The sequence below is a fragment of the Mobula birostris genome, chromosome 29, assembly GCF_030028105.1.
Source record: "Mobula birostris isolate sMobBir1 chromosome 29, sMobBir1.hap1, whole genome shotgun sequence".
NCBI lineage: Eukaryota > Metazoa > Chordata > Chondrichthyes > Myliobatiformes > Myliobatidae > Mobula > Mobula birostris.
The window spans coordinates 31,339,422-31,363,995 of NC_092398.1; the positions used below are offsets into that span (position 1 = coordinate 31,339,422).

Genomic DNA, 24,574 nt, shown 5'->3' on the forward strand with positions numbered 1-24,574 from the left:
ATCGAAATATACTCAGTGGCTCCTTTATTAGGTACACCTTCACACCTGCACATTAATACAAATATCCAATCAGCCAATCACGTGGCAGCAACTCAATGCATAAAAGCATGCAGAGCTGGTCAAAAGCCTCAGTTGTTGTTCAGACCAAACACCAGAATGGGGAAAAATGCGACCTAAGTGATTTTGACATTGGAATGATTGTTAATGCCAGACAGGGTGGTTTGAGTATCTCAGAAACTGCTGATCTCCTGGGGTTTTCATGCATAACAGTCTCTAGAGTTTACAGAGAATGGTGCAGAAACCAAGACACATCTAGTGAGCAGCAGTTGAGGGCAAAAACACCTTGTTAATGAGAGAGATCAGAGGAGAATGGCCAAACTGATTCAAGTTGACAAGAAGGCAGCAGCAACTCAAATAACCATGTTTTACAGCAGTGGTGTGCAGAAGAGTATCTCTGAACGCAGAACACATTGAACCTTGAAGTGGATGGGCAACATCAGTGGAAGATTAGGAATATATACGGAGTGTACAGTGAAATGTGTCGTTTTGCATCAACAACCAGCATAGACCGAGGATTGTGCTGCGGGCAGCTTCCAAGTGTCACCATGCTTCAGGCACCAACATAGCATCCCTTACCCTAACCTATATGTCTCCGTAAAGTGGGAGGAAACTGGAGCACCCAGAGGAAACACCTGCGGTCACGGGGAGAATGTACAAACTCCTGACATTCAGCAGGCTGCCCCCAGAACATCCTCCGACTGCGCTGGTAACAGTGACCACAACTCTGAAAATTTCAAGACAATTATAGAATGGGATTTGGTTTTGTCCTCAAGTTATGTTCTTGAAATGGTTGGAAGGTTGATTTCTGCAGCATGAGAGAGTTCTTGGCAAATGTTGATTTAGGAGCAGATGCTTGTGGGGAAGTGACAGCTGACGGAAAAGAGCATTAGCAACTGCTCAGGGGCTGCACATTCCAGTAAGAGTGACAGGCAAAGACGGCAAAATCAGGGAATCTTGGATGACAAACAATATTGAAGGTTTGATCTGGACGCAAATAAAGTAACATATGGCAGGTAGCTGGGATGAAGGGAGTCTCTTGAGGAACATACTTTTTAAAAAAAATTAGAAAGGCAAAAAAGGAACATAAAATATCTGTGCCAATGCCATATTTAAGTTTGCTGATGACACCGATGCCATTGGCCAAATAAAAGGTGGTGATGACTCGACATATAAGAGGGAGCCTGAAAATCTGGATGAATGGTGCCACAATAACCTCTCACTCGATGTCAGGAAAAACCAAGGAGCTGATTATTGACTTCAGGAATAAGTTGCTGGAGGCCCATGAGCCAGTCCTCATGAGGGGATCAGGGATGGAGGGGGCCAATAACTTTAAATTCCTCAGCGTTATCATATCAGAGCATCTACCCTGGGACCATAAACAGTGCCATCAGAAAGAAAGCACGACAGTGACTCCACTTTCTTAGAAGTTTGCTTAGATTCACTATGTCACTTAAAACTCTGACAAACATCTACAGATGCACAGTGAAGAATATCCTGACAGGTTGCATCATGGCCTGGTATGAAAACACCAATGTTCAGGAACAGAAAACTCTACAGAAAGTGGTGAATACAGCCCAATCCATCATAGGTAAAGCCTTTGAAGTAAAATTAAAAAGAATATCAAGACTGGTGCAGGGAGCAGGGCTTCAGATTCTTGGATCATTGGGATCTCTTCTGGGGCAAGTATAACCTGTTCAAAATGGACAGGTTACACCTGAACCCGAAGGGACCAATATCCTGGCGGGAAGGTTTAATAGAGCTGTTAGGGAGGGTTTAAACTAATTTGGCAGGGGGATGGGAACCGGAATGATAGAGCAGAGGAAGGGGAAAACAGAAATAAATCTAAGATAGTGAGCAGTAAAGATGTCAGGATAGACAGGCAGGTGATGGGGCAAATTTGTAGCCATTGGGATGAGTTGCAGTGCAATCAAAGCGAAAAGTACCAAATACTGGTCTTAAGGTGTTACATTTAAATGCACGCAGCATAAGGAATAAGGTGGATAATCTTGTTGTACAGCTACTGATTGGCAGGTATGATATTGTAGCCATCACTGAGACGTAGCTAAAGGATGCATGCTTCTGGGAGCCGAACGTCCAAGGATACACGGTGTATTGGAAGGATAGGAAGATAGGCAGATGGGGTGGCGTGGCTTTATTGGTAAGAAACCATATCAAATCATTAGAAAGAGGTGACATAGGATCGGAAGGTGCAAAATCTTTATGGGTTGAGCTAAGAAATCGCAGGGGTAAAAGGACCCCGATGGCAGTTATATACAGGCCTCCAAACAGCTGCAGTAATGTAGACTACAAATTACAACAGGAAATAGAAAAGGCTTGTCAGAAGGGCAGTATTATGATAATTGTGAGGTATTTTAACATGCAAGTGGATTGGGAAAATCAGGTCGGCACTGGATTTCAAGAGACAGAATTTGTAGAATGTCTGCGAGGTGGCTTTTTAGAACAGCTTGTTGTTGAGCCCACTAGGGGATCGGCTGTACTGGATTGGGTATTGTGCAATGAACCGGAGGTGATTAGAGAGATTGAGGTGAAGGAACCCTTAGGAGGCAGTGATCATAACATGATTGAGTTCACTGTGAAATTTGAAAAAGAGAAGCCGAAATCCGATGTGTCGGTATCTCAGTGGAGTAAAGGAAATTATAGTGGCATGAGAGAGGAACTGGCCAAAGTTGACTGGAAAGGGACACTGCCGGGAAGGACGGCAGAGCAGCAGTGGCTGGAGTTTATGTGAGAAGTGAGGAAGGTGCAAGACAGGTATATTCCAAAAAAGAAGAAATTTTCGAACGGAAAAAGGATGCAACCGTAGCTGACAGGAGAAGTCAAAGCCAAAGTTAAAGCAAAGGAGAGGGCATACAAGAAAGCAAAAATTAGTGGGAAGACAGAGGATTGGGAAGTTCTTTACAAAAGGAAACTAAGAAGGTCATTAAGAGGGAAGAGACGAACTATGAAAGGAAGCTAGCAAATAATATCAAAGAGGATACTAAAAGCTTTTTCAAGTATATAAAGAGTAAAAGGCAGGTGAGAGTAGATATAGAATCGATAGAAGATGATGCTGGAGAAATTGTAATGGGAGATAAGGAGATGGTGGAGGAACTGAATGAGTATTTTGCATCAGTCTTCACTGAGGAAGACATCAGCAGTATACCGGACATTCAAGGGTGGCAGAGAAGTGTGTACAGTCACAATTATGACAGAGGAAGTACTCAGGAAACTGAATAGTCTAAAGGTAGATAAATCTCCCGGACCAGATGGAATGCACCCTTGTGTTCTGAAGGAAGTAGCTGTGGAGATTGTGGAGGCATTAGCGATTATCTTTCAAATGGTTCCGGAGGACTGGAAGATTGCAAATGTCACTCCACTACTTAAGAAGGGGGCAAGCAAGCAAAAAGGAAATTATAAACCTGTTAGCTTGAAATCGGTGGTTGGGAAGTTGTTGGAGTCGACTGCCAAGGATGAGGTTACGGAGTTCCTGGAGGTATATGACAAGATAGGCAGAACTCAGCATGGTTTCCTTAAAGGAAAATCTTGCCTGACAAACTTATTACAATTTTTTGAGGAAATTACCAGTAGGCTAGACAAGGGAGATGCAGTAGATGTTGTATATTTGGATTTTCAGAAGGCCTTTGACAAGGTGCCACACATGAGGCTACCTAACAAGATAAGAGCCTGTGGAATTACGGGGAAGTTACATATGTGGATAGAGCATTGGCTGATTGGCAGGAAACAGAGAGTGGGAATAAAGGGATCCTATTCTGGTTGGCTGCCGGTTACCAGTGGTGTTCCACAGGGGTCCGTGTTGGGGCCGCATCTTTTTACCTTGTACATCAACGATTTGGATTATTGAATAGATGGCTTTGTGGCTAAGTTTGCTGATGATATGCAGTTAGGTGGAGGGGCTGGTAGTGCTGAGGAAACAGAGAGTCTGCAGAGAGACTTGGATAGATTGGAAGAATGGGCAAAGGAGTGGTAAATGAAATACAATATTGGAAAGTGTATGGTTATGCATTTCGGCAGAAGAAATAAACGGGCAGACTATTATTTAAATGGGGAGAGAATTCAAAGTTCTGAGATGCAACGGGACTTGGGAGTCCTCGTCCCTTAAGGTTAACCTCCAGGTTGAGTCGGTGGTGAAGAAGGCGAATGTAATGTTGGCATTCATTTCTAGAGGAATAGAGTATAGGAGCAGGGATGTGATGTTGAGGCTCTATAAGGCGCTGGTGAGACCTCACTTGGAGTACTGTGGGCAGTTTTGGTCTCCTGATTTAAGAACGGATGTGCTGACATTGGAGAGGGTACAGAGAAGATTCACTAGAATGATTCCGGGAATGAGAGGGTTAACATATGAGGAACGTTTGTTCGCTCTTGGACTGTATTCCTTGGAGTTTAGAAGAATGAGGGGGGACCTCATAGAAACATTTCGAATGTTGAAAGGCATGGACAGAGTGGATGTGGCAAAGTTGTTTCCCATGATGGGGGAGTCTAGTATGAAAGGGCATGACTTAAGGATTGAAGGGCGCCCATTCATAACAGAGATGTGAAGAAATCTTTGTTAGTCAGAGGGTGGTGAATCTATGGAATTTGTTGCCACAGGCGGCAGTGGAGGCCAAGTCATTGGGTGTATTTAATGCAGAGATTGATAGGTATCTGAGTAGCCAGGGCATCAAAGGTTATGGTGAGAAGGCAGGGGAGTGGGACTAAATGGGAGAATGGATCAGCTCACGATAAAATGGTGGAGCAGACTCGATGGGCCGAATGGCTGACTTCTGCTCCTTTGTCTTATGGACATTCTGCAAATACATGAGCAGCTAGGCAACGAGATGCTGCCCTTAGGGATCAAAGGGGTAACCTATGTTTGGAGCTCAATGATGTGGGCAAGGTCCTAAAGGAATACTTCTCATCTGAATTCACCAAGGAGAATGTATGAGATAGCTCGGTCAGAAAGGGGTATGTGGATAATCTACAGTCAGTCTGTATTAAGAAGTGTTAAATGTCAAGAGCTGATCAAGGGTTACACTGCCAGAATCACCAACTGGGGTTCAATGCAGCTGCTGTCTGTAAGGAATTTGTACTTTCTCCCCGTGACCGTGTGGGATACTTCCGGGGTGTTCCAGTTTCCTCCCACATTCTGAAGACGTTAGTGTTAGTTAGTTGTGGGCTCGCTAGGTTGGCCCCGAAAACATGGCGACACTTGAGGACTGACCCCCAGTACATCCTCAGACTGTGTTGTCATTGACCAAAATGGTGCTGTATGTTTCAATGTTCTGACGTTCATGTGTCAAGTAAAGCTGATCTGTATATGAAACAAGCTGCCATAGGAAGTGATTGAGGCAGGTAGATTAACAACAGTTATTTGATATTGACTTTATTTATTTAGAGATACAGCGCAGAATTGGCCCTCCGGCCCTTTGAGCTGTACTGCCCGGCAACTCCCCCCCCCACCCCCCCACCAATTTAACCCTAACCCAATCACGGAACATCTCCAAGAGGACCACAACCTTCTTGGAGTTTAGAGGCTTGCTGCCTTAAGGATCCAGAGAACTATATTGGCTGGAGTCAGGGATTTATGCTTTGGCTCTTGGTAGGGTCAAAGGGTAGAGGCCAGACCTAAGGTGTCCACCGATCCTCCAGGTTCAGGAGTTCAGCTCAGGGCTAACAACCTTGACTAGTAAAACAAAATGTTAAGAAAACAGCAATAGAGAACCCTTCGACATCTGAGTGCCACGGGATTTGCATGACTGACAGCAGTGAAAACCAAGCTACTGTCAGGATGAAGGAAGCCCTAAGTACTGCCAGAGATGGAGGACCTTCATTGCGGATCTAAAAGCCAGCAGCATAACGGGAAGCAGAGAGTAACCACCGGACCATCTACAATTAACTACAAACTAGTCAGTCTTTGAACTATGGGAGGAAACCAAAGCACCCAGAGAAAACCCATGCAAACAAGAAAAAATGTGCAGGCGCTGGAAAACCAAGCAACACACACAAAATGCTGGAGGAACTCAGCAGGCCAGGCAGCATCTATGGAAAAAAGTACAGTCAACGTTTCAGTGGGAACTGAACCCGGATCACTGGCACTGTAATAGTGTTACATTAACCGCTAAGCTATCTTGCCGGCCCAAACTTAAGATTTTTTTATTGAAGTATTTAAGAAAATTTTATTTTATTTCAGAGTCACTTAGATTAGCATTTAAATAGGCGAGGCGTAGAAAGATACAATCTGATATGGGACCAAAGGTCAAAAAGGTCTATATGAGCCTGATCTGCTGGACTCATATCTGCACTGTACAGCTCTCTGACTCTCACAAGTTTCTGAGGAACATTTGAGTTGGCAAGATGTAGAAGGCTGAAGACTAAGCTTTGTCAAATAGGATGAACGAAGATGGGTATTTGATGGTTAGCACACACACTGTGGGCCAGAGGACCTATTTCTCTGCTGTTTGACCTTGGAATGGGATGCCCACACCACCAGTGACAGCACGATGAGAACAGATTGCAGATGGTGACGACGTTTGGGGGGCTATCCAAATGCAGGTCTAAGGCATTAACAACATAGAACAGTACTGCACAGTAAGGACCCTTCAGCCCACAAATTTGTGCTGATCTTTTATCCTACTCTAACACTTCTCGCTCACAAAGCCATCCATTCTTCTGTCATCCATGTGCCTATCTAAGAGTCTCTTAAATCTTCCTAATGTATCTGGCTCTACCACCACCCCTGGCAGTGTGTTCCATGCGCCCACCATTCTCTGTGTATAAAAGAACATCTACCTCTAACATTCGCCCTCCAATCACCTCAAAATTATGCTTCATTGTATTAGCCAATTCTGCTCTGGTAAAAGGTTTCTGGCTGTCCACTCCATCTATGCCTCTTATCATCTTGTACACCTCTATCAAGTCACCTCTCATCCTTCTTCACTCCAAAGAGAAACGCCCTAACTCAATCAATCAATCCTCATAAGATATGCCCTCTAGTCCAGACTAGTCTAGTCCTGTTAAATATCCTTTGTACCTTCTCAGAAGCTTCCACATCCTTCCTATAATGAGGTGACCAGAACTGAGCACAAAACTCTATGTGTGGTCTAATCCAAGGTTTTATAGAGCTACAACATTACCTCGTGGCTCCTGAATTCTTTCCCCAACGAATGAAGGCCAGCACATCATTCTTAACCACCCTATCAACCTACACAACCACCAGGTTCAGGAACTCTGCAGATGGATTGCAAGACAAACACCTAGCCAACATCTAACCTATTGCCTCTCAAAAGAGGTTCAGTTGTGTAGTTGTTAAGTTACATGCGTACAGAGGCCTGGACTTTTAAAATGGGTACAATGGTTTGAATCCCACCATTGCAAATGGAAGCTATAAATTCAAGTCATTAGACCACAAGACCAAAACACATAAGAGCATAATTAAGCCACTGGTCCATTGGGTCTGCTCAGCCATTTCATCATGGCTGATTTATTATCCCTCTAAACACCATTTTCTGGCCTTCTCTCTGTAATCTTTGACACCTTGACCCCACTTATCAAACTCCACTTTAAATATATCCAAAGGCTTGGCTTCCCCAGCAGTGGGAATGAATTCTACAGATTCACCACCTTCTGGCTAAAATAACTCCTTCTCACCTCTATTCTAATGGGACATTCTATTCTGAGGCTGTGCCTTCTCATCCTAGACTCCCCCGGAAACATCCTCTCCAAATCCACTCTATTTAGGCCTTTCAATATTCAATAGGTTTTAATGAGATTCCTTCACATTCTTCACCCAGAGCCATCAAACATTCCTCATATGTTAACCGTTTCATCCCCAGGACCACTCTCATGAACTTCCTCTAAACCAGTGCTTCCTAACATTTTTTATGCTTGGATGAATACTATCAAGCAAGGGGTCCATGGACCCCAGGTTGTGAAGCCCTACTCTAGACCCTCTCCAATGCCAGCACATCCTTTCTTAGATAAGGTGCCCAAAACTGCTCACAATACTCCGAGTTCGATTTTTTTAATATTCCAGAATTAATTAAATTTTGATAGACAAAAAAGCACCAATCACCGCTACAGTGACTGTGAAGTTCGAAGAATGCTGTTAATGACCCATCAGGATCTCCGAAGACCTGTCGGGAGGCTGCCTGCATTTGCATAGCCACCCCTCACCCCACCTTGCAAAGCACTTGGGCCAGTGACTCCAGACACACAGACACACTTTCCAATCTCGACTGCCCCCAGCTTTGGCAAAAGCCTTTAGGTTCAGGGCCAGTCAGTAATGCACAAGAAAAGCCAACCTTACCAGTGACATCACCATAAAGGAACAAGACAGAAACGGCTCAAAAGTAACACTGTATGTTCTATCCTACACATTTGAGAACTTGCGGGAATGTTTTATACACATTGACATGGGGCACACGAACAAGGTGATAAGAGGCATAGATCGAGTGGACAGCCAGAGACATTTCCCCAACACAGAAATGACTAATACAAGGGGCATAATTTTAAAATGATTGGAGAAACATATAGAGGTAGGTTAGAGGTAGGTTTATTTACACAAAGAGTGGTGGGTGCTCGGAATGCACTGCCAGGTGGTGGTAGAGGCAAATACCTTAGGGGCATTTGAGGCACTTTTAGATAGGCAGAAGGATGAAAGACAAATGGAGTGCTGTGTGGGAGGGAAAGGTTAGACTGAAATATCAGCACAACATCATGGTCCAAAGGGCGTGAACTGTGCCGTAGAGTCTATGCTCTCTGCCCTATGACAGGCAGGAGGACTGAGAAGCCGAAGTTATGGATTCAGCTGGAATGTTTTTACCTGGTTTACAGCAAGAGGAACTGAAGGAATGATCCCTTTTTGCTTTACTGAATGCTGCCCGCAACCCTGGGAAGAACTTTCCTTCCTGTCTAGATTCTGCTCACACCAGAGCTCTCTCCAACACCTCCCCCCAGCCCGCCACAATCCCCCCCCCCCCAGCATAGTGACGTGGTATTGGAGGTACTCACACTGTTGAGGGATGCTGATGGACTTGCATTGTTGGCAGACGAACAGCAGCAGCAGGGACAGGAACAGCAGCTGAGAGGCTCTTCGATTCACGGTCATCTTCCCCGATCAGATGAGTGGCATTACATCCACTGAGAGGCCGCGTTGATGAGCTGCGGGCGATGGGGGTGGGTGGGTGGGCACAGGGAAGGCGGGAAAAAGGGCAGTCAGAGGCTTCTGATCTGAAGAGATTGCTGAGTTCCCTGATGCACAGAGTCTGGAATGAGAAGGAACAGAACGAAATGGGGAAAATACATGAAAGTGCTAATGAAAATCAATCTACATTTTCACAGTGACTTATCACAGCTCAACAGCACCCTAACCGCAACTCCCTCCCCCGCCCCCAGCACTTCCAAGGGAAGATATGTGAAAATTAATAAGTGCTAGCTGCGACAGGGCAGCAGACAGTATTTTAAAAACACACACACACAAACATAAGAAATTCTGCAGATACTGGAAATATTGAGTAACACACACAAAATGCTGGAGGAACTCAGCATGTCAGGCAGTATCTATTCAGGGAAGTAAACCGTTTCAGGCCGAGATGCTTCATCAGGACTGGAAAAGAAAGGGGAAGAAGCCAGAGTAAGAAGGTAGAGGAGTGGGGACGGAGCACAAGCTGGAAGGTGGTAAGTGAGACCAGGTGGGGGGGAAGGTGGGTGGATGAAGTGAGAAGCTGGGAAGTGATAGGTGGAAGAGGTAAAGGGTTAAAGAAGAAGAGACAAAGAAGGACAAGAGGACCCGCTAAGCAAGGATCTAGACCCACTGCAATTTGCCAATCGCCACAATAAACCTACAACAGATGCTTTCTCACTGGCTCTCAGTCTTAGGTCTCCTGGACAACAACAAGACCTATGTCAGGCTGCTGTTTATTGATTACAGCTCAGCATTCAACACAATTGTACCCTCGGTTCAAATCAACAAGCTTCAAAACCTGGGCCTCTATACCTCTCTCTGCAACTGGACCCTTGATTTTTTCATCGGGAGACTACAGTCTGTGTGGATTGGAGATAACATCTCTCTCTCACTAACAGTCAACACTGTGCACCTCAAGGATGCATACTTTCTCTCCACCCACGTGTGGGGCTAGGCGTAGCTCAAACACCATCTGTAAATTTCCCAATGACACAACTACTGTTGGCAGAACTTCAGATGGTGCCGAGGGTGTGTACAGGAGCCAGACAGATCAGTTAGTTGAGTGGTGTCTCAGCAACAACCTTGCTCTCAATGTCAGTAAGATTTCAGAAGGGGAAGCTGAATGTTCACATTCCAGTCCTCATTGAGTGATCAGCAGTGGAAAGGATGAGCAGTTTCAAATTCATGGGTGTCAACATCTCTGAATATCTATCCTGGGTCCAATGTATTGACGCAGTTATAAAGAAGGGACAACAGCGACTATACTTCACTAGGAATTTGAGGAAAATTGATTATGTCACTAAAGATTCTCGCAAGTTTCTACAGATGTATCGTGGAGAGCATTCTAACTGGTAGCATTACAGCTGACATGGAGGGGGCCACAACACAGGATCGGAAAAAGCTGCAGAGTCGTAAACTCATCATGGGCACCAGCCCCCTGCAGCTTCGAGGACGTCTTCAAAAGGTGATGCCTCAAAATTGCATCATCCATCGTTAAAGACCCCTATCACTCAGGACATGCCCTCTTCCCATTGCTACCATCAGAGAGGAGTTATAGGAGCCTGAAGACACACACTTGACGTTTTAGGAACAGCTTCTTCCTCTCAGCCATAAGATTTCTGAAAGGACAATGAAACCATAAACATTACCTGACTATTAATTTTTCTTTTTGTGCCCTTCTGCACTACATACTGAATTTAATTTAGTGAATTGAATAACCTTATTACAATTCATAATTCTTTTCTATTATGTATTGTAATGTATTGCTGCGACAAAACAACTAATTTCACGATAAGTGGCAGTGATATTAAACAGATTCCGATTGGAAAAGTAAAATCACACACAGATGCATTCAGATCCTTAGGGAAAATTAAATCTGGCATCACCTTAACTCATTGTTCTGACCCGGAACCAGGTGAGGAATCATTGCCTCTGGTGGGCCACAGGTACCCATTTGTCCATCAGTCTTTGCCTCACAAAGATGAGCTTAGCATTTGTAGGGGTCAAATCTTGAGTAGAATTTTCCTTCAGCATTCTTCAGCTATCCTCTTTTCCTTTCCAGGACTCCTGATATGTGAGGAGGGAGAGGGTCTGAGGAGGGAGCGTGGTGTGGTGGAAGCAAAAAGCACTGCACGGCGGGAGGGAGCGAGCACAGCCAAGGAGCAGCGAAGAGAGAGTGCGGCATGGCGGAAGATGCTTCGAGGAGGAAGCATCGCAACACGAGAACAGCAGTGAAATGGGAAAGCAATCTGGCAGGTGGGGCAGTGAGGAGGGAGCGCATTGCGGCAGAAGGGGTGGCGAGGAGAGAGCACAGCATGGCAGGAAGTGCTTTGAGGATGCAACATGGGAACGGCAGTGACATGGGGAAATGGCGCGGCCGGCAGGGTGGCAAGGAGGGAGTGCGACGTCAGAAGAGGGACAGTGAGGACGGAGTGTTGCTGAAGGAATGCTTCATTAAGGGGTTGAGGGAAGGAGTTTCACAATTCCAAAGGGCAGCATTGAGAGTATGACAGACTCTGTGAGGACTGAGGGGGCTCTGCACTATGGGAGGGGCAATGCTAAGGGAGCACCAGATTGATCATCAGGATAAGGTAGATGGTCATTGTGTTTTCCTCAATGTTGGGGAGTCAAAAGTTAAAGGGTACAGATTTAAGGATGGAGGGGAGAGATTTAAAAAGAGACCTGAGGGGTAATTCTTTACAAAGGGGGTAGTGAGCACCTGGAATGAGCTGCCAGAGGATGTTATTAAGGCAGGTACAATTGCAATATTTAAGAAGAATTTGGATAGGTATACATAGAGGGGAGGATCTTGGAAGATCATGAGCTGAACAAGGAGTAGCTAGGACTAGCAGGGAGGATGCTGAGGTTGGCACAGACCATTTGGGCTGAAGTTTTGGGACAACTAGTAAAGAACAAAAACTAATCAAGAAAATAGCCAGGATTCCCTTCATTTATTTGGGATACTATACCGCTTAATTTGGACAGGAGACTGTTGCCAAACAGTTTCTAACTAGCATCAGCTGTGTGCACTTGTGTTGCCGTTAGACACTATACCATACTTGGAGCAAACAATTTTAAAATAATGTCAGATGGTGAGTTTGTGTTCAAAAAGCAGTGTTTTTTTTGTCACTGATAGTTAGCGAGAAATAAACCGTAAGACTGTTCAGAACTGTTTTGCTCATCATTCAGGCTTGGAAATGCCAGGAGTGGCCGGGAGTGAAATTGTGTTGTAGGTTTTCTGTATATTTCTATTTCTGTAACACAATTTCACTAATTCAACAAGTTAGGAATAACAAATAATTTATCGACAATTATCTTGAATGTTACAATGAAAATGAAGAGTTAGAGGGTGCAATCATCAAAAGCACTGTATGAAGGCAACCCCGATGAAGGATCTCGGCCGGAAAAGTCGACTGTACTCTTTTCCATAGGTGCAAACATGAGGAAATCTGCAGATTCTGGAATTTCAAGCAACACACACAAAAGTTACTGGTGAACGCAGCAGGCCAGGCAGCATCTATAGGAAGAGGTACAGTCGACGTTTCGGGCCGAGACCCTTAATCAGGACTAACTGAAAGAAGAGCTAGTAAGAGATTTGAAAGTGGAAGGGGAAGGGGGGAGATCTGAAATGATAGGAGAAGACAGGAGGGGGAGGGATGGAGCCAAGAGTTGGAAAGTTGATTGGCAAAAGGGATATGAGAGGATCATGGGATGGGAGGCCTAGGGAGAAAGAAAGGGGGAGGGAGAAGCCTAGAGGATGGGCAAGGAGTATAGTGACAGGGACAGAGGGAGAACAAATCTCTTACTATCTCTTCTTTCAGTTAGTCCTGATGAAGGATCTCGGCCCGAAACGTCGACTGTACCTCTTCCTATAGATGCTGCCTGGCCTGCTGCGTTCACCAACAATTTTTATGTGTCTTTTCCATAGATCCTGCCTGGCTTGCTGAGTTCCTACAGCATTTTGTATGTGTTGCTTGGATTTCCAGCATCTGCAGATTTTCTCTTGTGTATGAAGACAATTGATTATCTGCAATAGGTGCCTGCACTAATTTTGTTTGCTTACAGTCAATCAAAAGTACACAGCCCTGTTTACTGGATGAATTCCTTCGTCAATAACCATTGGGAACTAATACACAGTGTAACAGTACTGTAGTAGTATTGGTAGTGTTCTAAATTTGTTCTATATCTCATTTAAATACAAAATCTGTTACTCAGTCAAACAGTATCTTTTTCATACTTTTTCAATTCTTTCCATGAAACTTCTGCTAGTATGGGCAGCTGCTTAATTGGATAAAAAGTATCCCAATAAACCAGAATCCACTGTATATGCAAATACATTAGGTAAATAAAGTTGATCATTGAATTAGTGAGTGTGTAGTCCTAGCCCACAGAAGGTTGTGGGCCAAGTGCTGGAAGAGGAGAACCCACAGGTCAATCCAGACGTGGTGGGTCGAATGTACGATCTCCATGCCATATGACCTGTGACACTGTCGGAGCAGTAGTGTTGATGCAGCCTCACACATCTGGGGAGCTATCCAAATTTTTCTCAAATATTCTCCTTAAACATTTCACTCTTTAACGATATGGAAAAAGCCTGCTTGCATTTACCCTGTTACCCTCAAAATGTTGTACATCTCTATCAATAATCTCCCCTCATTCTCCTACACTCTAGGGAATAAAATTTTAACCTATTCAACCTTTCCCTGTAACTCAAGTCCTGGCAACATCCTTGTGAATTTTCTCTGCCCTCTTTCAGACTTATTGATATCTTTCCTAAAGTGCGCCAAATTAGGCCACACCAACTTCAACACAGCATCCCAATTCTTGTCCTCAATACTTTCTTTGATTTATGAGGCTAGGTTATGGTCTTTCAGAAGTGATGTTAACCCAAATCCTGTTTATCCTCTGAGATAAAGGAGCCATTGGAAGAACAGCAAGGGTGATTCTGCAATCAAGAGCCCCTTGCCACACTGAGTTATGTAAGGTGATGGAAGAAAGGAAGGGTGATCCCTCCAGATTAAGTTCCCTCAGTCGTCATTTGGTGAAATACAACTTGCTTCACTGAGGAGGTGGGACCCAGCACCCTCAGGACACTACGGTTGTGCACTTAATATTAGCCTTGCCAGCGACGTATCTCAGGAGTGACTGACTTATGCTGTAGAAACAATCAGACGTGCAGCAGATTTACTCAACAGAATGCTCTTTATGCAATGTGTGTTTTTTGTCACTGTAGTCACACAAACCACGGCGCTTGAGGGATTTTGAACAGAGCATCATGAGCACTTCTCTGCCCCAGGCCACTGATAAGCCTGTTCCAAATGGAAGCTCTGAAATATTCATCAGCACAGAGAGCATGGGACTCCCGCCTCACGAAGTGCCTGGGGTGAACATGCAAGTGGTGGCTCTGAGGAAAGAAGAACAGAAAGGCGGGGTGGTGGGAGGGGAGGTCTTCCTTCCACCATCAATCGAATTACAGCTGATCTGTATCTCATGCAGAACAGGAGGAGAAGCAGCCTGTGTGTCCTCCCGAGCTTGCTAGGCCATTTAACTAGATCTGGTGCTTTCCTGCCTGACCCCATATCCCTCAGTGTCCAAAAAGTAATCAAACACATGTGAAGATACTTGTAACCAACACAACAGACTTCCTCGTGTTGATATTTGTAATCAGCCCTGAGTAGGCTGCTAACTTTCACATTATTTTTGATGTGGAAGGAAACTGGAGCACCCGATGAGGTGAGCAAACTCCACAAAACAGCACCCGGGGGCTGGATTGGACCCTGGTGGCTATGGTTCTACCAGAGGGAATTTGACCTTGAACTCACAGGCCTGAAGCTAACCAGAGCCAGTGCTGCAGATAAATATTTTCCTGACAAACCTAATTGGAGTGGGGAGGGGGCATAGTAGCAGAACGCTATAAGATAGGGGTTTGATTCCCATTGCTGCCTGCGAGAAGTTTTAGATTCTCTCCATGACCGCATGGGTTTCCTCCCACATTCCAAAGAAGGACGGGCTTGGATCAGTAAGTTGTGGGCATGCTATGTTGGTGCCAGAGCATGGTGGCACTTGCGGGTTGCCCTCAGCACAATCCTCGTTACAAATGGCACTTTTGTAACATGGAGGAACTCAGCAGGTCAGACGGCATCTATGGAGAGGACTGAACGCTTCGGGCCAAGATTCTTCGTCGTGATTGGAAAGGGAGGGAGAAGAAGCAGAATCTTTCATCTTTATCTTCTTTAAGACCTTTAATCTAATTGTGCCATCCTTCATGCCTCTCCGTGAGATCCGATATTTTATACTGGAAGAGGAGAAGGGGGCGGTGTGAGCCATACATCAATGAGAGGAGCAGATGTTACACAGTGACACCAATCACCAGTTATTACTAATTTGGAGCAAGGGCGGGGCGGAATTTCACAGCGTGATGGAGGAACTGGACGGACAGTTTCTCTTCCAGCCAGAGATGTCACGACTGATTGCTCTCAACCCTGTTCGGTAATAGATTCAAGATTTAAGTTTAATTGTCACATGTACATCGATACATCCAGTACAAAGCAGAGCTTGTGTCAACAACCAACACACCTGAGGTTGTGCTGGGGGCACCAACATAGCATGCCCATGATGTTCAGCAGAGCAATACAGAACAGAATCAGAATCATGTTTAATGTCACTGGCATATGTCGTGAAATTTGTTGTTTTTGCGCAGCAGTACAATGCAATACATAATAATAGAGGGAAAATGTGAATTACAGTAAGTATATACAAATATTAAACAGTTAAATTAAGTGAATAGTACAAACATAGAAATAAAAAAGTAGTGAGGTAGTGTTCATGAGTTCAATGTCAGAGATGGTAAATCTGTGGAATTTGTTGCCACGAGCAGATGTGGAGGCCAAGTCATTGGGTGTATTTAAGGCAGAGACAGATAGGTTCTTGATTAGCCAGGGCATCAAAGGGTATGGGGAGAAGTCAGGGGAGTGGGGATGACTGGAAGAATTGGATCAACCCATGACTGAATGGTGGAGCAGACTCGATGGGCCGATTGGCCTACTTCTGCTCCTATATCTTATGGTCTTATGGTCATTCAGAAATTGGATGGCAGAGGGGATAAGCTGTTCCTGAACCATTGAGTGTGTGTCTTCAGGCTCCTGTACCTCCTTCCTGGTGGTAGCCATGAGAACAAAACATGACCTGGGTGATGAGGGTTTTTAATGATGGATGCCAGCTTTTTGAGGCATTGCTCCTTGAAGATGTCCTGGATACTAAGGAGGCTAGTGCCCATGATGGAGCTGACTAAGTTTACAACTCTCTGCAACAAGAACAAACAACAGCAGCAAAAGCAAGCCTCCTTTCTCCCTCCCACCCAAGTACGTAAAGAGTCCTTTAACCCCTGGGCATGCCTCCAGCAGACATACAATCGTGCCTACAGACACCAAGATATGACCTCGCTGGTGGACTTGCAGACATTCGCAAACTCGGCTCCGGCTAATGGGGCTCGATTTCTCAACATCCGATTAATCTTCAGGCCTCATTCCCAGGAAATGCTTATCACCCAACACTAGCCCTTGAACTTTGAACTTGTCAACCTGAACACTAGGGACTCTGAAAACAAGGCCTCGAACTCCAGATTTGCGAACCCAGGGGGTCGCTGGAACTTGTTCCTCCTACCCGCACACAACTCCAACTCCAGAACCTGCAAACACCTTGCTGATCTGGGGTCTGGGGAGTGAGAGGGTAGTCCTCGTCCATTCTCTGCCAGTCCGACACCCAACCATGGATGTCCAACCTCCGCGTTGCTGGTCCTTGAACGCGGAGCAGAGACCTAGACTCTGATTCAACCTCTAATTCCCCCACATCTCTGTCCCTAAACCATAATCTGACCTCTAACTCCCCTCTCTGTCCCCAAAGCCAACCTTATAAACCTATAAAGGTCAATTACAAAATAAAACAATTAAAAAAAAAACAATGAATCTGAGAAACAAAGGTTGCAGCTCGGTGCCATCTTGCAACAGTGAACAATAGGAGAATCTGCAAAGCCCCTTTGAGCCAAACAAAGCACTTTCACTGGCAGAAGCACTTCAACACAAAGAATTTTGGCTTTGTCACTCAGTCTACCATGACAGGTGGGTTTCCCCAATGGCCACCCATTTCAATGCAATCCCCCATTCCCATATGTCTGTTCATGGCCTCTCCTGCCACAATGAGCTCAATCTCAAGTTGGAAGAGCAACAACTCATCTAGCCTCCAATTCTGATGGCATGAAAATTGATTTCTGTAGCTTCCGGTAATTTCCCCTTCCTCCCCTTTCTCTCTTTATAATTCCCCAATTTTGCTCCCCCCTCATCTCTTCTCTCCCCCTCCCTCCCTTTCTCCTATGGTCCACTCTCCTCTCTGATCAGATTCCTTCTTATTTAGCCCTTTACCTCTTCCACATATCACCTCCCAGCTTCTCACTTCATCTCCCCACATTCCCAGTTTGTACTCCTGCTCCTCCCCCACCTTCTAATCCCGGCTTCATCCCCTTCCTTTCCAGTCTCAGCCTGAAATGCTGCCTGATCTGAGGAGTTCCTCCAGCATTTTGTACTTGTTACTGAGGAGGAGACACAGTGTGTGTACAGTTTCACAGGTTCATTATCTGGAGGACAATGCAGTTGCAGAGTTTCTTTGCTCCACACAGCCAGTAATGTCAGGTGGCAGTTTGATTTTTTGACAGCTTTGGGTCGTCCCACTTGATGTGCGATCCCCTCAGGCTTCAGCCAGCTGTGGACAGCTGGTGTACTTAAATATTTGAAGGAGCTGTCAGGCCTGATCTGTTCCCTAAATGGAGAAACAACCACTTAAATAAGCTGCTTTTGTGCAGAGAACGAAGATTCCTACCACTTTCCGTTTGGTAAGCTGTAGTTCCGCACTCCAGAGCATTTGCAAGTGGTCCACACACCATCCACGAGAATGAGAATGAGAATTTTTCCATCCCGGGAAAAAATCTCTGCCTATCCACTCAATCTACGCCTCTCCTCATCCTTCTCTCCAAGGTGAAACGCCCTAGCTTGTTCAACCTATCCTCATAAGACATGTTCTCTAACCCTGGTAAATCTCCTCTGCACCCTCTCTGAAGTTTCCACATCCTTCCTATAATGAGGTGACCAAAACTGAACACAATACTCCAAGTGTGGTCTAACCAGGGTTTTATAGAGCTACAAAAGAGTCTGGAAATCCCTTAAGTACATACAAATTGACCACCTCTCCCCGCAAAAATAAATTCCTTCTCATCTCAGCACCAAGCTGCTAAACCCTTAACTGCAGGAAGCTGCAGAGTTGTGGACACAAAACAGCACATTAAGGGAAACGGTCTCCCCTCCATGGACTCTCTCGACACTTCTCACTGTTCAGTAAAGCAGCCAGCATAATCAAAGACCCCACCCACCCCGAACATTCTCTCTTCTCCCCCTCTCCCACTGGGCAGAAGGTACAAAAATAAAATGCTGAAAGCATGTACCACCATGCTCAAAGACAGCTTCTATCCCATCTTAAACGGACTTCTTGTATGATAAGATAGACTCCTGACCCCATGATCTACCTCATTATGATCCTGAACTGTATTATTTACCTGCAGTGCACTCTCAGCAGCTTTCACACTTTATTCTGCATTGTTATTGTTTTACCTTATTCTAGCTCAATGAACTGTGCAATGATTTGATCTCTATAAACAGTATCTCGGTACATGTGACAATAATAAACCAATTCCAATCCATTTCTTCTTAAACTCAAACCCATCTTTAGATGACCAATAGCCTTCAATTCTCCTCCAAATCTTTCACTTTGGATCTATGCTCACTGGTTAGTGGTATGAAATAAAATATGGATTGAACTCCAGAGTTCAAGTTATGATGTGTTCCCTGGTTTTTGATTGCTCCTTTTTTTATTGTTATTTTGGGCGATTTTGAATCAAGGTGGTCTGCAGATAATGAACCAAGCTGAATTGAATGTGCCTGGACGCTTTCATATTTGTGTTTTATATTCTGTAGTTTTTCGCTTGTTTATTTTCTGTTCCTTTTTGTGCAATTTGATTTGTTTTGCATGTTTAAGGGTCTGATGTTTTCCTTTGAACAGATTCCATGTTTTTCTTTGTTTCATGACTCTCTAAATAAAGACGAATCTCAGTGTTGTAAACTGTATACATACTTTGAAAATAAATGTACTTTGAACTTTTGAAATGATTCCTTCCTTCTACTGATGTTACACAGATGAATTAAATATTCCCTCAGCCTCCCTGGTTCCAAAGGAAACCATCCCAAAGACTCAGCAACCCGCAATTTTGATTAACCTCCTCAGCTTCCTCGGATAAACACCGATTACAGCATGGCCTGACTTTAAAGAGAAACTCGGAGCCTCTCACAACCCTCACATCTTCCCAAAGCCTGTTGAAGTCTTTCTCTGAAGCAAGCTCACGATAATTCAACTGCTCACGGCAGCTCCCACAATTAAAGATAAAGATTAGCTTTATTTGACACATGCATGTCAAATCTTTCAGTGAAATGGGTCACTTGCATCAAATCAACTAAATAAAGATTTTATTTTTATTTAGAGATACAGTGCGGAATAGGCCCTTCCGGCCCTTTGAACTATACCCCGCCCAGCAACCCATGACAACCCCGATTCAACACTAATCTAATGACAGGAGAATTTACAATGAACAATGAACCTACATGGTTTGTCTTCGGACTGTGCGAGAAAACAAGAGCACCCAAAGGAAACCCATGCATTCCATGGGAAGGACGCACAAAGGCTCTTCACAGAGGACTGAATTGTGGACCAAATTGTCTATTCCTGTGCTGTACTGTTCTGAAACATTTGGATAGGCATATGGATGTAAGGAACGTGGCAGGATATGGGCATGGTGTAGGACGAAGGATTAGTGCTTGGATGTTTTTAATCTGGTTTTTAGCTGGTTCAGCACAATATTTTGGGCCAAATGGCCTGTTCCTGTGCTGTACTGTCCTATGTTCCAGGATGTCAGAATTGAACTCTGAACTCCAACACCCCGAGCAGTGATAGTGTTGTGCTAACCGCTATGGGTTGTGCTGAGGGCAGCCAGTATGCCCACAACTCACTAACTCTAACTTAATTGAGGAGCATAAAATCTTAGTGGCCCGGATAACGTAGATACGAAAGACCTGCAGCCTAGATGGGGATAGCCACGGTAGCTTTAGTGGTATGCTTAACACTATTTCAGTACACACCGATCACCAATCAGGGTTCAATTCCCGCCGGGCTGTAAGGAGTTTGTACGTTCTCCCCGTGACTGCATGCTTCCTCTGGGTGCTCCACTCTCCTCCCACGTTCCAAGGACGTACAGGTTAGAGTTAGTTGTAGTCGTTATATTGGCACCGGGAGTGTGGTAACACTTGCGGGCTGGGCTGTCCCCAGCACAATCCTCACTCATTTGGTTTGATACCTGTGACAAATGAAGCCCATCAGCTGAAACTGAGTGGATCACTAGAGCAAAGAGTAATGCTGCTGCCCCACCATCCCAGTAACCTGGGTTCAGTTCAGACCTTCAGTGCTATCTGTGTGTGGAGAATGCATGCTCTCCTTGTGTCCATATGGGGTTTCCCTGGGTAAAGCCCTCCCAACCACTGAGCCCCTCTATATTTAAGACACAGACAGATTTTTGCAAAGCAGGGGAATTCAGAGTTCTGGGGAAAAGGCAGGTAGGTGGAGCTGAGTCCGTGGTTTTATTGAATGATGGAGCAGGCTTGACAGGCCAGATGTTGAGGAAAGCAGCATCCATCATCAGAGATCCCCATCACCCAGGCCATGCTCTTTTCTCACTGCTGCTGTCAGGTAGAAGGTATAAGAGCCTCAGGACTCACACCACCAGGTTCAAGAACAGTTACTACCCCTCAACTGTTAGGCTCTTGAACAAATTACACTCAACTTCACTTACACTATCATCAAAATGTTCCCACAACCAATGGATTCACTTTCAAGGACTGTTCATCTCATGTTCTTGTTACTTATTGCTGTTTATTTATATTTGCATTTGCACAGTTTGTTGTCTTCTGCACTCTGGTTGATCTTTCATTGATCCTGTTATAGTCACTATTCTATAGATTAGTTGAGTATTCCCACAAGAAAATGAATCTCAAGGTTTTATATGGTGACGTATATATACTTTGATAATAAAATTTATTTTGAACACTTTTGAACTTTGAACTAGTGAGTGAAGCGGTAACAAAAGAATCGTAATACCAAAAGACAAAGGAGCAGAATCAGGACATTCGGCCCATCATGCGGTCATAGGAGGGATACACAAACTCCTGACTAGCAGCAGCAGAAATCAAACCCCGATTGGTGCTGTAAAGGAATTAAGAAAGCAATGACAACCAGGTCAATAACCTGATTTGGTAATGGTTGAGGGTAATTACCTACTACCAGAGAGAAACATTAATCTTTTTCTCTCTATTTGTCCTAGGAGTTTTTCCCCAATGGCAGAAAAGAGGCCATCACTGAATGTTCCAGCATAAGATAAAAGCCAAATCTCTCTCAGTACTTATTTATCTATTTATTTATTAATTGAGACACGGCGCGGAATAGTCCCTCCTGGCCCTTCAAGCTGCGCTGTTAAATCCCTGATTTAACTCTAGCTTAACCACCGGACAATTTACAATGACCAATTCACCTACCAACTGGTAGCTCTTTGGACTGTGGGAGGAAACCGAAGCATCCGGAGGAAACCCACATGGTCATGGGGACAGCGTGCAAACTCCTTACAGGCACTGCCTGGAATTGAACTTGGGTTGCCTGTGCTAACCACTATGCTACCAAACTGCCCTCTAACAGCACACTTCATGGTTATGAATGCCCAGCTTATGGACACCACTATGTATGAGCTGGCTCCCATAATATTATTCACAAGCCCAACATACACAGATAAGTTTAAGAACAGAACGAGATGTAGGAGTCAGCCATCTGGCCCGTTGAGCCTGGTCCGTCATTCAATAAGACCGTAGACTCAGCTCCACCTACCTGCTTTTCCTCATAACTCTGTTATGCAAAAATCTATCCAACTATGTCTTAAATATAAGACAAGACACAGGATCGTTTAACTCATTTTCCCTCTCAACCCCATTTCTGTGCCTTCTCCCTGAAACCTAGGTCGCCTCTACTGCTTCCCTGGGCAGAGAAATCCACAGATTCACCACTCTCTGGGAAAAGCTGGTCCTCCTCAGCTCTGTCCTAAATCTACTTTCCTGAATCTTGAGGCTGTGTCCCCTAGTTCTAGATAGATAGATACTTGATTGATCCCAAAGGAAATTTAGTGTCACAGTAGCATTACAAGTGCAAAGATATACAAATATACAAATAATAGAAGAGAAGTGAGAAAGAATAAAAAATAAGTTACCTCAAACAGTCGAACGGGGGTGGGGGGGGGGGGGTCATCACTCCCCGGCTCTAGGTTGACTCATTGTAGAGCCTAATGGCCCAGGGTAAGAATGACCTCATATAGCACTCTTTGGAGCAGTGCAGTTGTCTTAGTCTTACTCACCAGTGGTAACAACTTTCTTGTCTTGATCTCATCTATCCCTTTCATAATATGATATGCTTCTATATAAGATCCTTTCTCATTGTACTGAACTCCAGCTGGCATAGTCCGAGGCAACTCAATTTCTTCTCACAGATCCACTGCCTCGTTGTTTCTACGAACAGCAGTTTCCTCTCTGTCTCTTTGGAGTAACTGAATCAGGATCACGTTTACTATCACTGACAAATATCGTGAAATTTGTTCTTTCTTAATCTTATGAGTTCCTGATGCCACTCACTATAATACGGCAGAGGTACTGGATGATTACTTTGTGCTTTTTCCAGCTTATGGACAAAATCAACATCGGCCAACAATGTTGTGCCAACCTTACAACCTACTCTAAAATCAATCTAACCCTTCTACCCACATAGTCCTCCATTTCTCTATCATTCACGTGCCTAACGAAGAGTTTCTTAAATGCCCCTGATGTATCTGCCTCTATCACCACCCACGGTAGAGGGCTCACCACTGACAACCCCCCTATGCTTCCCTACAATCATCTTAAAATAACGCCCCCTTGTATGAGCCATTTTGCACCCTAGGAAAAAGTCTCTGGCTGTCCATTCTATCTATGCCTCTTATCATCTTGTGTAGGGTTTGATTTTAAGCCGTCAGTCTCAGACTATACTAGGAGTGTAGGAATTGATATTAAACCTTCAGTCTCAGACTATAGTAGGAGTGCAGGGTTTGATTTTAGTACTGGGAGCGTCTGGTTTGATTTTAAACCTGTCTCAAACGTGGCCTAGAGCTGACCTAGAGATAGATACCTAACGAGGGGAAAAAAAAACACCCAAAACAGGCCAGAACTCAGAAACAATGAAGAGAGCAGATATTTGACTCATTTGTCTGCTGAATAATTAGGGTTTCAAGAACAGAGGAAGGGAATGCGTCCCAGCTGATTTTGTGATGCAGCCGACCCACAAAATAAACTGAGAATTCCCTGGATACTGCAGGAACCGGTGTTTAAAATCATAGACTGATGAATAATGCAGCCACCACTCAGCAAAACATCACCAGCTAACACCAGCAGCGCCCGAACAGACAATTAATTACAGGCATGTTCAACAGTAAATTAATTTCCTTCCTCATCAATAACCATTTTTGTAATGGCATCTACACAGGGCCCTAATTCCCAGTAGACGGACAGCTTGGAATATTCTCAGTTTACATTCAAATAAAGGTATACGTATAAGACCCCACAACCCATTCAGCCCATTCGTAAGACACAGGAATGGAATTAGGCCACATGGCCCATCGGGACTGACTCCCAGTTCTATTGTGGCTGATTTATTATAAACAGGAGAGATTCTGAAAAAATGCTGGAAATCCAGAGCAACACACACAACACTCCTTACAGTGATGAATCTGTGGAAGTCAGTGCCCCAGGTTGCTGTGGAGAGGTTGACAGATTCTTGATTAGGCAGGGCATGAAGGGATACAGGGAGAAGGCAGGGGATTGGGGCTGAGAGGCAAAATGGATCAGCCATGATGAAATAGCGGAGCAGACTCGACGGGCCAAATGACCTAATTCTGCTCCTATATCTTATGGTCTTATGGTTTTAAAATGCTGGAGAAACAAAGCAGGTCAGGCAGCATCAATAGAAGGGAATAAAGAGTAGATGTTTCAGCCTGAGATGCTTTATCAGGACTGGAAGGGAAGGGGAAAGAAGCAAGAATAATATAAAAGCTATCCATTATCCCTCTCAGCTCCATTCTCCACCCTGTAACCACAACCATCTGTGGCAATAGGTTCTATA

The 24,574-nt window shown here is 44.5% G+C and overlaps 1 protein-coding gene across 4 annotated transcripts in view; it reads right to left on the reverse strand.

The window, feature by feature from the left end:
- Positions 1 to 24,574, reverse strand: part of l1cama (L1 cell adhesion molecule, paralog a) — a 325,567-nt gene that overhangs the window by 117,288 nt on the left and 183,705 nt on the right. For all 4 annotated transcript variants that reach the window (XM_072246918.1, XM_072246920.1, XM_072246919.1 and 1 more), the window contains one exon: positions 9,067 to 9,320. In XM_072246918.1, coding sequence (XP_072103019.1) covers positions 9,067 to 9,163 — 97 coding nt within the window. In that variant the 5' untranslated portion in view covers positions 9,164 to 9,320. The remainder of the gene's footprint in view (positions 1 to 9,066; positions 9,321 to 24,574) is intronic.